Genomic DNA, 17,424 nt, shown 5'->3' on the forward strand with positions numbered 1-17,424 from the left:
AGTAACAATAAAAATATTAGATATGCGATAAGGATATCAAGGCTTTATTCAGTACTAATCTGATGCCAGTGAAAATTGAATATATGGATATATGAAACTTCTTTAGTTTTATTACCAGATGAGTTCTATGTCATAACTAATTTTAGATATTCTCTGCTTTTCCTGTAGTCAACTATATTCCCCAGGGTTCTATAGATTCACTCTTTGGAGGAACATGGTACCTAGTTAGAGTCGATGAAAAGCACAGAAGAACTTACGCTCGGCGTCCATCTCCAAATGATGACACTTTGGATGAAGGAGTGGGACTTGTGCATTCAAACACAGCAACTGAGGTGAATAAAGCTCACTGTGTTCATCTTATTCTTTGGCAGCGTAGAAAGTTTCGATCCCCAGAGCTCAGGGTTAGGAGACCTAAGTGAGATTTAGCAACTCAAGGAAAGTCAGTAAGGCAGAAAAATTCAGAGAAAGGGCTCTGGGATTAGATTTCAGCTGTCCCATAGTTGCAGAAAGTATTTCTTTGCATTTGAAGTACTAGCATTTAAAAAGTGAACAGTAAATACTAGATTTTATTAATAAGATCAGAATTTATAGAAAGACTAAGAGAGAAGCCTCATTTGTGGTGTGTGTCTTGGTGAGAGAAAGAGGGCAGGCGTGGTGTTGAGCCCCTCACGTCTTATCTCAGACCATGGTCAAAATCTATTAAGGTTATTAAGTATGAAATAATCCAATTTCCTTAAGTACTAAGTTTGACAGTTGATCTCTGATATTTCACTTTGACACATCTTGTTTTATTTTTATTGTGAAGGTGCATCCTTCTTTCACAAGCATATTTTGGCTTGTGATTATTTTTCAATTTTTTATTTTTGGAGACAGAGCTACAAGCCTATTTTTCAGACTTTTTTTCACAGCAATTTTTATGAAACCATGGCTAAGTCAAAAATTCATGTTATTTTTGAATGTGAGTTCATCATGGAACAATGCAGCAGACAGCTGGAAATAGCAGTAAAATGAGAAGAATGTGGCTAATGAGTCATTAAATATGAAATGTCCAATTTTGAATCAAAAGTTTAGTTGATGGTATATCTCTGGTTTGAGAAGTTCTGTTCTGATGATTTTAATCTTGAAAAGGAGCCATGTAAGGCTATAGTGGAAGTGAGTCTATCTCAACCTATGGGTCAATTAAATTAGCAACAAGGTTTGATGTTACTATTCCAATAGTAATGGACCATTTGAAACAAATCGGCAAGCTAAAAAAAGCTGGATAGACGGGTTCCACATGGGTTTCACATGAATTAAAAATTGAGTGTTAGAAGAGAAATCATCTCAAAGCTGGCCTTTCTTTGCTGTCGTGACATAAAGGCAAACCATCTCTACACCTCATTACATGTGATGAAAAATGGATTCTTTTTGACAATTGTAAGCATTTGGCACAACAGTTGGATGAAAGTGAAGGGCCAAAGCACAATCCAAAACTGAATATTCATCAAAAAAGCTAAGAGTGTGTTAGCTTAGTGGTGCAGCACTGATATTATTCACTATATACAGCCTCACGAAACCTGGTCAGTCAATTACAGCAGATGTCTACTGCAACCAATTGGATGAAATAATGACGATGCTTGCAATAAAGCAGCCAAGATTAGTTAATAGAGACAGGCCAGTCCTCTTGCAAGACAATGCTTGACCACATGTCACAAACAATGCTGCTTACACTATAAAAGCTGGACTTAGAAACTCTGTCCTCCACTGTATTCACCAGACCTTGCACCAACTGACTACCATTTCTTCCAGGCTTTGGACCGCTTCTTACAAGGAAAAATACTCAGTTCTCAACAAGTTGTGGAAAACACCTTTCATAATTTTACTCTCCTGACTGCTGCCTTTAAGCTACCCTTAAGATGGCAAAACTAGGGTGACGCCTGTGGCTCAAAGGGGGAGGGCGCCGGCCCCATATGCCTGAGGTGGCGGATTCAAACCCAGCCCTGGCCAAAAAAAAAAAATAAGATGGCAAAACTACGTCGATAGTTAAGGCGCATATTTGCTTGTACTGCTTTTTTTTGTTTTTGTGAGGCAGAGTCTCCTTTGTGGCATCATAGCTCACAGCAACCTCAAACACTTGGGCTCAAACAATTCTCTTGTCTCCAAGTAGCTGGGACTAGAGGTTCCTGCCACAACACCTAGCTATTATTAGAGACGAGGTCTCGCTATTGTTCGGGCTGGTGTACTGCTTCTTGTTTGAGATATAATAAAGTAAATTTGATTTGAAATAGGACATTTCATATTTAATGACCTCTCCACATTGTCAAGAAGTAACAGTCATAGCTAGGACTGGAATTCCTATTACCTGCTAGACACTTTTTTCTTAACATTTTTTTACTTGATCCTTACGGAACCTTCCTCGAGGTTTATAAATGATACCTCGAGGAGGCTCATTTTGGAGATGAGCCTCCAAGAAATTAAATTACTTGCCCATGATCATAGCTTATAAGTGATAAAGCCAGGTTTCAAGGTTTATAACCTTAGGGTTATTTATGTTATCTGCTTATCACAACTTGGGTAAATGTATAGTCTTGTTCCTTGGTGTTACTATTTATACCAATAAGTAGCAAGTCAAGGCACCTATATTTGAGTTGCAAATATAAGAGGTAACAAGTAAAATGCTACCTATGGTGGGTCTCTGTGGCCTTCCTCTCTCTTGCTATGTGGATAATTGTATAATTCACCATAACTTTTTTTTTTTTTTTTTCAGTTTTGGCCAGAGGTGGGCTTGAACCTGCCATCCCCAGTATTCACTATAAGTTGAGGAATAGATATTTAATTCCCTTCATGAAAAGTTATATAGAGTTTACATTTAGTGGGTGGCACCTGTGGCTTAGTGAGTGGGGCACCAGGGTGGTGGGTTCGAACCTGGCTTCGGCCAAACTGCAACAAAAAATAGCCAGATGTTGTGGTGGGCGCTGGTAGTCCCTGCTACTCGGGAGGCTGAGGCAAGAGAATTGCCTAAGCCTAGGAGCTGGAGGTTGCTGTGAGCTATGATGCCACAGTACTCTACTGAGGGCAACAGAGTAAGACTCTGTCTCTGAAAAGAATAATAATAATAATTTACATTTAGCATAAACCTCTCCAAAATTAGTCTCACTACAGGAAATTTAATTATTGCCATGATTCTTAGGAGGAAAAAATTTTAACAGCCAATAACTTTTTTTTTTTTTAGCATATTCCAAGCCCAGCTAAGAAAGTGCCAAGACTCCCTGCCACAGCAGCAGAACCTGAAGCAGCTGTCATTAGTAACGGGGAACATTAAGATATTCTGTGTGGTGTAAGACTTCAGTGTGGGGGTGAGGTAAAGGTGGGGGTATGGGAATGGTTGGAAGAATGGGATGTCTGGGGACAATTTTGTTGCTTAAATTTTTATGTGACTGACATGGAGCCTGGAGAGCTATCATGTTCTTGGGAAAGTCTTTCTCTCAATTTGTTGACATGCTTCCTGTTTGGTCTAGCCAATGCCATATGTGCTTGAATGATGATGTTAAGGGCTCTGTAAGATTTCATACCTCTCTGGCCATTTGTATGCATGAAGTTTAGTTTTTAAACATGATATAATGAATTGTGTGGTTCTGTCAGAAGAAAACAGATTTATTAGTCTCCAATGTAAATTTTTTAAACACGTAAGAATTTTATACTTACAAGCAAGATTGCTGAAAGTCCTGTGGTTCTTTAAAAACATTTCTAGTTGGGGAATGTCTTAAAATGTGATATGTGCAGCCTTGTTTGAAAACATGAGCTTTTTCTAATGTTAGTAAACCTTGAGGAAGAAGAGTTGGGGTAATACTATTGGTTCTGGAATCTAGAATGTTGCTTTAAGTCTAGGCCAGCAGTGACAAAAATTTTTGTAATGACCTCTGAACAGAGAGAGAGACACTACCATTGAGCAGGCTTCAGGGATAGAAAATGCGGTGTGTTGGGAGCTGTGGCAGTTGCTCTGGCTGTGCCTCTCAGTTCATGGTAGATTGTACTGAACAACATTGAGACATTTCAAAGGTGTGTATGAGGAAGTTTGTTTTTGTAATTCTTCTTTGCACCTTATTTTAAAAGATAAATGAAAAATTTTTCTGACTGCCTTTTTATAAATTTAAAATGGAAAAGAAAGATGGAGGAGTGCATTTATTAGGTTACTGATGATGCTTCAGTGTTATAAATTCAACTTACAGACCGGCAACTGAATTCATGGTATAAGAGAGATCTTTTCCCCGTTTTTGATGGGGGAAATGTATCTGTTCAATGAAAATGAGGACATACAAGCCAAGTTTTTATACAGTCTGACTAGCCAATGGGAGTATTCCACTTCACGATCTGGAAGTAAGATTTATAAAACATTTTCTTAGACTTTGACCTTAAAAAAAAAAAGCGTGATACATGGGATGAGTAATCAAATTGGTTAGACGGTTTTGTAGATCTTTTTGGTGCTGAACTATGATATGAGCCTTATTGATTGTAAAATACAGATAGTTGGAACTAATGTACAGAACTAAATTTTTTAAACTTCATTTGCTGTTAAATTCTGTGAAGTTTCAGTTATCTAAAATAAACATACACAAATATGAAATATAATGTTTGTGATTGCAAGGTAATATGTAATGTGTGTAAGATACTTTTGTCTAATATTAACTAGCAGTAGTTTGATTTGTACAGTCATAATTTGTTAAAATGACTTCATTTTAACATCCACTGATGTAGATTAATAATGTAAGTTCAGATTTAAAGAATGGTGGGAAAATGGTGCATGTAATACTTTTCAAGTATTGCGAGTTTGGTATGATTTAAAGAGAGTAATTTAACTTTTGGGTGCCAGGAAATGGGTTTTCTCAAAGTCCATTGCTGGCAATGGGCAGGCCAGGTAATACTGGCACAAAGCATTAACCATACACCTTATGAATGGTGAGGTGAATAACTTTGAAATAAAGTTTTAGAGAAATATTTCAGATATTTGAGTGTTCTTTTTCCTTTGTGAATTTAGGCTAGAAATCAGCTAATACTCCATTTTTAAATGTGGGCATTCATTTCATTTTAGTTCATTCACTCATCATTCCACAAATACTTGAAATGTAACATAAGCAAGACACTCTGATTAAGCCAAAAATAAAAAATGTACAATATATATGGTCTTGCCTGTAAGGAACTGTTTATCTAGTATGAATAGGAGCTAATCCTTCCTATGGAGGAATTTATACTGACAATTTCTATTCTTACATTTTAGACAAAAATATTAATTCCTAAATTGAACTGTAAGCATGTATAAACCTTCCTATAAATACATGATGTCTGGCTCGGTGCCTGTAGCTCAGCAGCGGCTAGGGCGTCGGCCATATACCTGGAGCTGGTGGGTTCCAATCCGTCCCAGGCCTGCCAAACAACAATGACAACTACAACCAAAAAATAGCTGGGTGTTGTGGTGGGTGCCTATAGGCCCAGCTACTTGGGAGAATCACTTAAGCTCAAGAGTCTGAGGTTGCTGTAGCTGTGATGCTACGGCACTCTACCAAGGATGACAGAGTGAGACTCTGTCTCAAAAAAAAATATATAAATAAAACATTGGTTCAGCGCCTATGGCTCAAGTGGCTAAGGTGCCAGCCACATACACCCAAGCCAGCAGGTTCGAATCCAGCCTGGGCCTGTCAAACAACAATGACGGCTGCAACCAAAAAATAGCCGGACGTTGTGGCAGGCACCTGTAGTCCCACTTGCTTGGGAGGTGGAGGCAGGAGAATCGCTTGAGCCCAGGAGTTGGAGGTTGCTGTGAGCTGTGATGCCACAACACTCTACCCAGGGCCATAGCTTGAGGTTCTGTCTCAAAAAAACAGAACAAAACAAACACGATATCCATACAGTTTATATGAGATTTAAAATAGACAATTACAGATATTTCTTTTCTTTTTTTTTTTTTTTATTGTTGGGGATTCATTGAGGGTACAATAAGCCAGTTACAATGATTGCAATTGTTAGGTAAAGTCCCTCTTGCAATCATGTCTTGCCCCCATAAAGTGTGACACACACTAAGGCCCCACCCCCCTCCCTCCATCCCTCTTTCTGCTTCCCCCCCCCATAACCTTAATTGTCATTAATTGTCCTCATATCAAGATTGACTACATAGGATTCATGCTTCTCCATCTTGTGATGCTTTACTAAGAATAATGTCTTCCACGTCCATCCAGGTTAATACGAAGGATGTAAAGTCTCCATTTTTTTTAATGGCTGAATAGTATTCCATGGTATACATATACCACAGCTTGTTAATCCATTCCTGGGTTGGTGGGCATTTAGGCTGTTTCCACATTTTGGCGATTGTAAATTGAGCTGCAATAAACAGTCTAGTACAAGTGTCCTTATGATAAAAGGATTTCTTTCCTTCTGGGTAGATGCCCAGTAATGGGATTGCAGGATCGAATGGGAGGTCTAGGTTGAGTGCTTTGAGGTTTCTCCATACTTCCTTCCAGAAAGGTTGTACTAGTTTGCAGTCCCACCAGCAGTGTAAAAGTGTTCCCTTCTCTCCACATCCACGCCAGCATCTGCAGTTTTGAGATTTTGTGATGTGGGCCATTCTCACTGGGGTTAGATGATATCTCAGGGATGTTTTGATTTGCATTTCTCTAATATATAGAGATGATGAACATTTTTTCATGTGTTTGTTAGCCATTCGTCTGTCCTCTTTAGAGAAAGTTCTATTCATGTCTCTTGCCCATTGATATACGGGATTGTTGGCTTTTTTCATGTGGATTAATTTGAGTTCTCTATAGATCCTGGTTATCAAGCTTTTGTCTGATTGAAAATATGCAAATATCCTTTCCCATTGTGTGGGTTGTCTCTTTGCTTTGGTTATTGTCTCCTTAGCTGTACAGAAGCTTTTCACTTTAATGAAGTCCCATTTGTTTACTTTTGTTGTTGTTGCAATTGCCATGGCAGTCTTCTTCATGAAGTCTTCCCCCAGGCCAATATCTTCCAGTGTTTTTCCTATGCTTTCTTTGAGGATTTTTATTGTTTCAAGCCTTAAATTTAAGTCCTTTATCCATCTTGAGTCAATTTTTGTGAGTGGGGAAAGGTGTGGGTCCAGTTTCAGTCTTTTACATGTAGACATCCAGTTCTCCCAACACCATTTATTGAATAGGGAGTCTTTCCCCCAAGGTAAGTTCTTGTTTGGTTTATCGAAGATTAGGTGGTTGTAAGATGTTAGTTTCATTTCTTGGTGTTCAATTCGATTCCAAGTGTCTATGTCTCTGTTTTTGTGCCAGTACCATGCTGTCTTGAGCACTACGGCTTTGTAGTACAGACTAAAATCTGGTATGCTGATGCCCCCAGCTTTATTTTTGTTACTAAGAACTGCCTTAGCTATACGGGGTTTTTTCCGGTTCCATACAAAACGCAGAATCATTTTTTCCAAATCTTGAAAGTACGATGTAGGTACTTTGATAGGAATGGCATTGAATAGGTAGATTGCTTTGGGAAGTATAGACATTTTAACAATGTTGATTCTTCCCATCCATGAGCATGGTATGTTCTTCCATTTGTTAATATCCTCTGCTATTTTCTTTCTGAGGAGTTCATAGTTTTCTTTATAGAGGTCCTTCACCTCCTTCGTTAGGTATATTCCTAGGTATTTCATTTTCTTTGAAACAATGGTGAAGGGAGTTGTGTCCTTAATTAGCTTCTCATCTTGACTGTTATTGGTGTATACAAAGGCTACTGACTTGTGGACATTGATTTTATATCCTGAAACATTACTGTATTTTTTGATGACTTCTAGGAGTCTTGTGGTTGAGTCTTTGGGGTTCTCTAAGTATAAGATCATGTCATCAGCAAAGAGGGAGAGTTTGACCTCCTCTGCTCCCATTTGGATTCCCTTTATTTCCTTGTCTTGCCTAATTGTATTGGCTAGAACTTCCAGCACTACGTTGAATAGTAAAGGTGACAGAGGACAACCTTGTCTGGTTCCAGTTCTAAGAGGAAAAGCTTTCAGTTTTACTCCATTCAGTAAAATATTGGCTGTGGGTTTGTCATAGATAGCTTCAATCAGTTTTAGAAATGTGCCACCTATGCCTATACTCTTCAGTGTTCTAATTAGAAAAGGATGCTGGATTTTATCAAATGCTTTTTCTGCATCTATTGAGAGGATCATGTGATCTTTATTTTTGCCTCTGTTAATATGGTGGATAACGTTTATGGACTTGCGTATGTTAAACCAGCCTTGCTTCCCTGGGATGAAGCCTACTTGATCATGATGAATGACTTTTTTGATGATAAGCTGTAATCTATTGGCTAGGATTTTGTTGAGAATTTTTCCGTCTATATTCATGAGTGAGATTGGTCTGAAATTCTCCTTTTTGTTTGGGTCTTTTCCTGGTTTTGGTATCAGGGTGATGTTTGCTTCATAGAATGTGTTGGGGAAGATTCCTTCTTCCTCAGTTTTTTGGAATAATTTCTGCAGTACAGGAATAAGCTCTTCCTTGAAGGTTTGATAGAATTCTGGAGTGAAGCCATCTGGACCAGGGCATTTTTTAGTTGGAAGCTTTTTTATTGTTTCTTTGATCTCAGTGCTTGAAATTGGTCTGTTCAGGAGGTCTATTTCTTCCTGGCTAAGTCTAGGGAGAGGGTGTGATTCCAAATATTGATCCATTTCCTTCACATTGTCAAATTTCTGGGCATAGAGTTTCTGGTAGTATTCAGAGATGATCTCTTGTATCTCTGTGGGATCAGTTGTTATTTCCCCTTTATCGTTTCTGATTGAGGTTACTAGAGATTTTACTTTTCTATTTCTAGTTAGTCTGGCCAATGGTTTATCTATTTTATTTATTTTTTCAAAAAACCAACTCCTTGTTTCATTAATTTTCTGAATGATTCTTTTGTTTTCAATTTCATTGATCTCTGATTTGATTTTGGATATTTCTTTTCTTCTACTGAGTTTAGGCTTAGATTGTTCTTCTTTTTCCAATTCCATAAGATCTCTTGTGAGATTGTTGATGTGCTCTCTTTCTGTTTTTCGAATGTAGGCATCTAAAGCGATGAATTTTCCTCTCAAAACTGCTTTTGCAGTCTCCCATAGGTTTTGGTAGCTTGTGTCTTCATTGTTGTTATCCTCAAGGAAGTTAATGATTTCTTGTTTGATTTCTTCCTGCACCCATCTGTTATTCAACAGAAGATTGTTTAATTTCCATGCCTTTGGGTGGGGTTGAGCATTTTTGTTAGAGTTGAGTTCCACCTTTAGTGCCTTATGGTCTGAGAAGATACAAGGTAAAATTTCAATTCTTTTGATTCTGTTGATATTTGTTTTGTGTCCCAGGATATGATGAATTTTGGAGAATGTTCCATGGGGTGATGAGAAGAATGTATATTCTTTGTCTTTGGGGTGGAGTGTTCTATATGCGTCTATCAAGCATAGTTGGTCTAAGGTCTCATTTAAATCTCTTATATCTTTGTTTAATTTCTGTTTAGAGGATCTGTCAAGCTCTGTAAGAGGTGTGTTAAAGTCCCCTGTTATGATGGTATTATCAGATATCATATTGCTCAGACTGAGTAAGGTCTGCTTCAAGAATCTGGGAGCATTTAAATTGGGTGCATAAATATTTAGAATTGAAATGTCTTCTTGTTGTAGTTTTCCCTTGACCAATATAAAGTGACCATCTTTGTCTTTTTTGACTTTAGTTGCTTTAAATCCACATGTATCTGAAAATAAGATTGCAACTCCTCTTTTCTTCTGAATTCCATTCGCCTGAAAAATTGTCTTCCAACCCTTGACTCGGAGCTTTAATTTGTCTTTTGAAGCCAGGTGTGTTTCTTGCAGACAGCAAATGGATGGCTTGTGTTTTTTAATCCAGTCAGCCAATCTATGTCTCTTCAGTGGGGAATTCAAGCCATTAACATTTATGGAGATAATTGATAAGTGTGGTAGTATTCTATTTGTCTTATTTTGTGAGAGTCCATTGCTTAGTTTTATCTTTTGCATCAGTGTGGAGGTTAGGTTCTGTCCTTTGATTTCTGAGTTCTTACTTTGCTGCTGATCCATTGTGGTGGTCAGTGTGCAGAACAGGTTGAAGTATTTCCTGTAGAGCTGGTCTTGTTGTGGCGAATTTCCTCAATGTTTGTATATCCGTAAATGATTTGATTTCTCCATCAATTTTGAAGCTTAGCTTAGCAGGGTACAGAATTCTGGGCTGAAAATTGTTCTGTTTAAGTAGATTAAAGGTAGATGACCATTGTCTTCTTGCTTGGAAAGTTTCATTAGAGAAGTCTGCAGTCACTCTGATGGATTTGCCCCTGTAGGTCAACTGGCGCTTACTCCTGGCAGCTTGCAGAATCTTTTCTTTTGTCTTGACTTTGGACAGGTTCATCACAATGTGTCTTGGAGAAGCTCGGTTAGAGTTGAGGCGACCTGGGGTCCGATATCCCTCTGAAAGCAGTGTGTCAGAATCTTTGGTGATGTTTGGGAAATTTTCTTTTATAATATTCTCTAGTATGGCTTCCATTCCTCTGGGGCATTCTTCTTCCCCTTCTGGAATCCTATAACTCGTATGTTGGAACGCTTCATAAAGTCCCATAATTCTGACAGTGATCGTTCTGCTTTCTCTCTCTTCTTTTCTGCCTCTTTTACTATCTGAGTTATCTCAAAAATTTTGTCTTCTACCTCTGAAATTCTTTCTTCTGCATGGTCTAACCTGTTGCTGATACTTTCCTTTGCATCTTTAAGTTCCCTGATTGACTGTTTCATTTCCTTCAGCTCTGCTATATCCTTTTTATATTCTTCATATCGTTCATCTCTGATTTGATTCTGTTTTTGGATTTCCTTTTGGTTATTTTCCACTTTATTAGCAGTTTCCTTCATTGTTTCCATCATTTCTTTCATTGTTTTCAACATGTGTATTCTAAATTCCCTTTCTGTCATTCCTAACATTTCTGTATAGGTGGAATCCTCTGCAGTAGCTACCTCATGGTCCCTTGGCGGGCTTGTTCTGGACTGGTTCTTCATGTTGCCTGGAGTTTTCTGCTGATTCTTCCTCATGAGTGATTTATCTGTTTCCTTGCCCTAATTTTCCTTTCACTTCCTCTTGCTCTTTAAGTTCTTGTGCCTGTGGACTAAGGGTTACAGGACCAGAAGGGTGAGAAGGTTGAGGAGCAAAAAAGGGATGAAAGAAAGGAGGACCGAGTGATAAGAAAAAAAAGAAAGATAGAGAAAGGAGAGGGAGTGGGGATAAGGAATATTGACAAAAAGAAGAGAGGTACAGAAAGAGGGAGACAGGGCAATATAGGTGTACAGTAGGGTACTTTGACACAACCTTAAAAAAACCCACCTCTGGGAGTGCCCAGTTGGGTGGTTCCCTTGAGGTCAGCAGCTCTTTGCTAACCTGATCAGACACAGTACCCCACCTCCACCAAGTAGAGAGGAAAGACAAAAATGCTATAAATCAAACCAAAACAAGCAAACAGAAAACTTTACGGGGATACAATTGGGTGAAAAACCAAATGATAGCAGTAGAAACACTAGCAAAAATGAAGTTGTAGTTATTAAAAAAGGCAGCAATGGGAAATTATAATTAAACTAGAAAAATTGAGAAAGAAAAAGGGATCTGTATGGAAAAGATTGAAATTAAAAAACAAAAGAACATCAACAACGTCTAAATAAACAAAACAAAAAAAAAAAACAAACAAAAAAAAAGAAAAAAGTACACAACCAAAAACAAAGCAGTTTGTATATGTTATTGAATATTGTCTGGGCAACACGTGGTCTTCTGGGGTATGAGATGTTAGTCACAGTTCTGATACGACTGGAGGCTGCTGATTTCTCAAACCCCAGCAGGTAGACACCCTAAATCTCTCTTCAGCCCACTTAAAAGGCACTTTGAACTTGTAAACTTGCTGAGCAGAAGCTTTCCCAGCTTTCTCGCTGGAATCACTGCTGAAGTGGCTATCCGTTTACCCAGTGTGCCAAAATTGGTCTCCCTCTGCCCCTGAGGGTTAGGGCTGCAAGGAGGCTCAGACCCCACCCTTAGGCTACTTGGTTGCTGGGTTACCAGCTCCCACCCGTTTCTAGCTCTGTGACCCTGAGGGCAGAGCTTGCCGGGGCAGATCACTGGCAATGGTTCCGTGTGACCCACCGCCAAACACTATTAGCTCCGTCTGGCTCAGCGGCTCAGACTGGGGCCCTAGACAACGGCCAAAGTTCTCCGCACTCCCGCTCAGGCCTTCCCCAGGGCAGTTCAACTCAGTGCCAAGCCCAAGGACATCATAACAGTTCACAGGTAAGGCCTTTCTGGTTTGCAGTCTCGCTGCTACTGAACTTACAGTTGTGGGCGGGTTTAGACGGATTGAACACACGCGACCACTTGCCGGTTTTCCACTGTTTTAGTCCTCCTCTTGGGGTCCAGAAGTCTCTCGCTGACTCCCTGTATCCTGATACGAGTGATAATAGGCAGTTCCCACCAGCCAGAGATGCCTGGAATCCTATCTCCCCAGACTCACAGTGCCCAGATGCAAGGAAGCTGTTACTCGGCTGCCATCTTTCTCTATGGAGTCAATTACAGATATTTCTAAAGCGAGTCACTGTTTTCCTAAAAAAACCTAAGACTAAGGGTTGGCCATTTATTATTTATTAGGTTACTTCTGCAAATAATAAAAGCAAAATTTATGGCAAATACAGACCTGCCTACTACCAGCTACCACCTACAGTCTAAGAGGCCCTCCTGTGTAGCTAGTGATCCCAATATTACATTGGCAGTAGGACTGGATTAGGTAGTCCCTTAGGAGTCCTATTGACTCTTAGGATTCTGTGAATTAGAAATTAAACCAGATCATATATTTTCTAATATTAATTAGCTCATAATTTAACATCATGTCGTGTGGATTTGGTACTTAGTAATTATTTTTTAGGTCAATTAGAGGTCAGTATTCTCTCTAAGGTTACTTTAACTTGCAGATTCTAGGATCCTAACAGCTTTAAGTATTCTCTCCTTTCTTCTTTATGGAATGTGTGTTTTCTCTATTTGTGCACTTAACTTTTTCTCCTACTAATATTTTATTCTTTTTTTTTTTTTTTTAGACAGAGCCTCAAGCTGTTGCCCTGGGTAGAGTGCTATGGCATCACAGCTCACAGCACCCTCCAACTCCTGGGCTTAAGTGATTCTCTTGCCTCAGCCTCCCAAGTTGCTGGGACTATAGGCACCTGCTACAACGCCCGGCTATTTTTTATTGCAGTTTGGCCCCGGCTGGGTTTGAACCCGCCACCCTTGGTATATGGGGCCGGCACCCTACCCACTGAGCCACAGGCACTGCCCAAAAGCTATGCATTCTTGACATGACAGTGAACCCTTTAAAAATTCTAGCAATTGCTCATTTAAATCATAGATTCCTCATTTTTTCTTAATTGGTGATGGGAGAAATTAGTGGACCTGTGCTTTTTTTTTTCTCTTCCCCAAATTATCTTTATAAAAAAGGCAATAATTTGACACTAAAGATTAGGGCTATAAATTCTCAGATGGTTTATATATCAGTGTTCTAGTTTATAATATGAACAATGCATTTTCTGGACTACCATACTCAGTACTAAGCACTTTTCATTCTATGTATCAAATTCCTTATTTGGGCTTACAGACTGCTGTGGGATTTGGTCCTTGCCTGCTAAAGCTCAGTACACACTCACCAAGGCTGCATATATTTTCATTCTCTTTGCCTTCTCTTCCATTCTGCAAACACACCAAGTTTTTCCAGTTGTAAAGCCTTTGATTTGTGTGCATTGGAAACTTTGACCTCCACTTTGGGTCTTTTCTGCCCTGTCTTCTACTCCAATGCTGCTGTGGCAACCAATTTTTTTTTTTTTTTTTTTTATGTGTAGCAACCAATTCTATGGTGTTTGACCAGATTTTCAGAAAATATGATGGCACCTCCCTTGGGAACCTTGCTATATATCTTTCACTTTGCCCTCTCTGAGACGAAATCCCTACTGAACTCTTGGTACAATTTCACAACCCAGAAGTACAGAGGAGTTAAATGCCCATGGACCAATGGTGGAAAGTTGCTAGTGGATAAGTGCTTACTGCTTTCATCTCCTGGACAGTTTTGAAAGGCATTTCATAAATCTCTCAGAAGATGCTACAGAATCATTTAGCAGTGGCCTGTGGCCAATTCGAAAATAACATTCTTTTTTTTTTTTTTCGTAGAGACAGAGTTTCATTTTACTGCCCTCGGTAGAGTGCTGTGGCGTCACACGGCTCACAGCAACCTCCAGCTCTTGGGCTTATGTGATTCCTTGCCTCAGCCCTCAGCCTCCCGAGCAGCTGGGACTACAGGCGCCCGCCACAACGCCCGGCTATTTTTGTTGTTGTTGTTGTTGTTGTTGCAGTTTGGCTGGGGCTGGGTTTGAACCCACCACTCTCGGCATATGGGGCCGGCGCCCTACTCACTGAGCCACAAGTGCCGCCCGAAAATAACATTCTTATGTTGCCTTTCCTCTTTTATTTCACTCCTGTGCATCACTCTTGTACCCTGATGTCATTTCCCAAGTACATTACTAGCATATGAGCTTTTATCTCAGGCTCTGTTTTTTTGAGAATCCAGGCTAGAGAATAAGGCAGTTGTTACCCAGAATGGTCCTAGAAAGGATGAGATTGGAGCAGGTCCATTTTCCAGGTGACAAAAAGCTTATTTGTAATAGGTAGAATGATGCCCCAAGCCCTAACAAAAGATACCCATTTTTGAAATCTATAAATATATTACATGTCAAAAGCAGACATTATTAAGGCTAAGAACCTTGAGATGGGCTTGGCACCTGTAGTTCAGTTAGTAGGACACTGGCCACATACACCGGGGCTGGCAGGTTCAAACCTAGCCCAGGCCTGCTAAACAATAATGACAGCTACAACAGCAAAAATAGCTGGGCGTTGTGGCAGGTCCCTGTAGTCCCAGCTACTCAAGCGGCTGAGATAAGAGACTTGCTTAAGCCCAAGAGTTGGAGGTTGCTGTGAGCTATGATGCCACAGCACTCTACCCAGGGCAACATAGTGAGACTCTGTCTCAAAAAAAAAAAGAACCTTGAGATGGGTGGGTTCTTTTTTTTTTTTTTTAATTTATTTATTTTTTTGATGGGTGGGTTCTTAAAAGCAAAGAGTCTGTCCTGACTGTTGGCAAGGGAGAGTGACTACGAAGGTTGATCAGGGAGATAGGACGTTGCTGGCTCTGAAGATGAAAGAAGGGGGCCATGAACCAAAGAATACGGGCAGCCTCTAGAAGTGGAACAAGGCAAAGAAGTGGATTCTCCCTTAGAAGTTCTAGAAAGGAACACAGTCCTGAAAACACCTTGATTTAGCCCAGGAGACCCATGTCAGACTTCTATCTTACAGGACTAATAGATTTGTGTTTTTTAAATCACTGAGTTTGGGGTAATTGATTAGAACATAAAGAGAACACTGACACAGTGTTGGTGAGCAGGGTGGTGGTAACCGCAGCAAGCAGGGGCCAGCACAGTCACTGCTGAGACAGAGACTGTCATCCACAGGTGAAAATGGAAGATAAGTGTTGGATCCTCTGGTACCTGCGGCCCTTGCATGCACGAGGCCGTTAGTCTCAGTTGTAGCTGCCATGTCAGATGTGGGTCTTTACTGCAAGCCTCTGACATTTGCTGTCAGCTATTGATTTGCCAAATGCATTTTTCTCAGAAAGGTGAATCAAAAGCCATTCACATTGCTCTGGGATGGACAGCAGTTCTTATTTACTCTATTGCCCCAAAGCAATGGTAAATCTAAAAGGACCTTGATCATCTTAGTATTCTGCAGAATGTATGTTGTCCTATATTGTGGCTGCATGCAAGGCGGATTTGGCCATCAGGAAGTGGCAAGTATTCCAGATGCCCTAGTAACACTTACATGACCCAGAGTGTGCATGGTAAACTCCACGAAGAAGCTGGGGCATGCTACATTGCTGAAGTTTAGAAAACCAATGAGCTGAGCCATGCTTAGATATTCCTTCTTTAGTAAAGGACAATTTCTTGCACCTTCCACCTCATAGCACTAAATAGAGGCATAGGATTTATTAGGTCCCATTTATCAGGGGGTGGTAGTTTCAAGTGGATCCCACAAAAGAAAGTCACAGCAATTTCAAGCTTTTGAGCAAACAGTTATTACTTGGGCTATCTGCATGGCAGTTAGCAATACTGTGTGGAGCCCCTGGCAAGCCCCCCCAAAAAGGTCACAGCATGGCCCTTACTCTAGGAACATGGAGGAAGGCCCCTTGGTTTCTGCAATAGAGAACTAAGTACTCAGGTTCCTTGTGTGCTACTGGGACTCAGGAGAGACTGAGTAGCTGATTATGGGATGCCATGGGACTACGCCACAGGTCCTCAAACTTTTTAAACAGGGGGCCAGTTCACTATCTCTCAGACCGTTGGAGGGCCAGACTATGGTTTAAAAAAAAAATTATGAACAAATTCCTATGCACACTGCACATATCTTACTTTGTTTTGTTTTTTGTTTTTTTTAATTTTTTTATTGTTAAATCATAGCTGTGTACATTAGTGCAATCAAGCTGCACATATCTTATTTTGAAGTAAAAAATGGGAACAAATACAATATTTAAAATGAAGAACAAGTAAAGTTAAATCAACAAACTTACCAGTATTTCAATGGGAACTATGGGTCTGCTTTTGGCTAATGAGATGGTCAATGTCTGGTTCCATATTTGTCACTGCTAGTCCTAACGAGTGATGCAAGTGTGCATCAGTTAGTCTAGATCTGGTTGGAGATTTCAGATGTTTCATTCTGGAAAAAGTCTGTTCACAGACATAAGTGCTGCCAAAGATGGTTGCCATTTTGAGTGCATGGTTCCTGAGATGAGGATATGTCTCAGAGGGGAGAGATGCATAGAAATTGGGAAGGCTGCTTGACTTAAATGTGTCTTTCAGAGAGTCACAATTCTGCAGTTCAGCCAGTTCCATTTGGTAAATCGTATCCACATGTTCAATGTCAATAGAAAATGGGTTACGGAAAAGCTGTATGTCCTGTTCATGGAGATGAAGCTCTTTAAATCTAAATTGGAACTCCTTTTGCAACTTTTCCAGTGAATTCACACATGTTTTATTTGGGAATGCAACCAATGGATTTTCCGCTAATAGATTTTGAGTTGTGGGGAGATGGCAGAAATTTTCCTCCTTCACTTGTTTGATGAAGAGGCCTAATTTCACTTCAAATGCTTTCACATGTGATTGCATATCACATAAGAGCTTCCCCTTTCCTTGAAGTTGCACATTGAAACTGTTGAGTAGCTCTGTTACATCTGTCAGAAAGGCAAGGTGCCATTTCCATTCTGCATCAATGAGCTCTGGTACTTCTTTATTTTTTGAAAGCAGAAAAGCTGTGATCTGTGGAAGTAAGTCGTAGAAATGTTTCAAAACTCTCC

At 39.8% G+C, this 17,424-nt stretch overlaps 1 protein-coding gene across 2 annotated transcripts in view; it reads left to right on the forward strand.

Moving 5' to 3' along the window:
- Positions 1-4,981, forward strand: part of HMGCS1 (3-hydroxy-3-methylglutaryl-CoA synthase 1) — a 29,233-nt gene extending 24,252 nt beyond the window's left edge. For both annotated transcript variants that reach the window (XM_053591343.1, XM_053591338.1), the window contains 2 exons: positions 169-332; positions 3,212-4,981. In XM_053591343.1, coding sequence (XP_053447318.1) covers positions 169-332; positions 3,212-3,301 — 254 coding nt within the window. In that variant the 3' untranslated portion in view covers positions 3,302-4,981. The remainder of the gene's footprint in view (positions 1-168; positions 333-3,211) is intronic.
- Positions 4,982-17,424: the final 12,443 nt, after the last annotated feature.

Source organism: Nycticebus coucang, chromosome 1 (assembly GCF_027406575.1).
Source record: "Nycticebus coucang isolate mNycCou1 chromosome 1, mNycCou1.pri, whole genome shotgun sequence".
NCBI classification, from domain to species: Eukaryota; Metazoa; Chordata; class Mammalia; order Primates; family Lorisidae; genus Nycticebus; species Nycticebus coucang.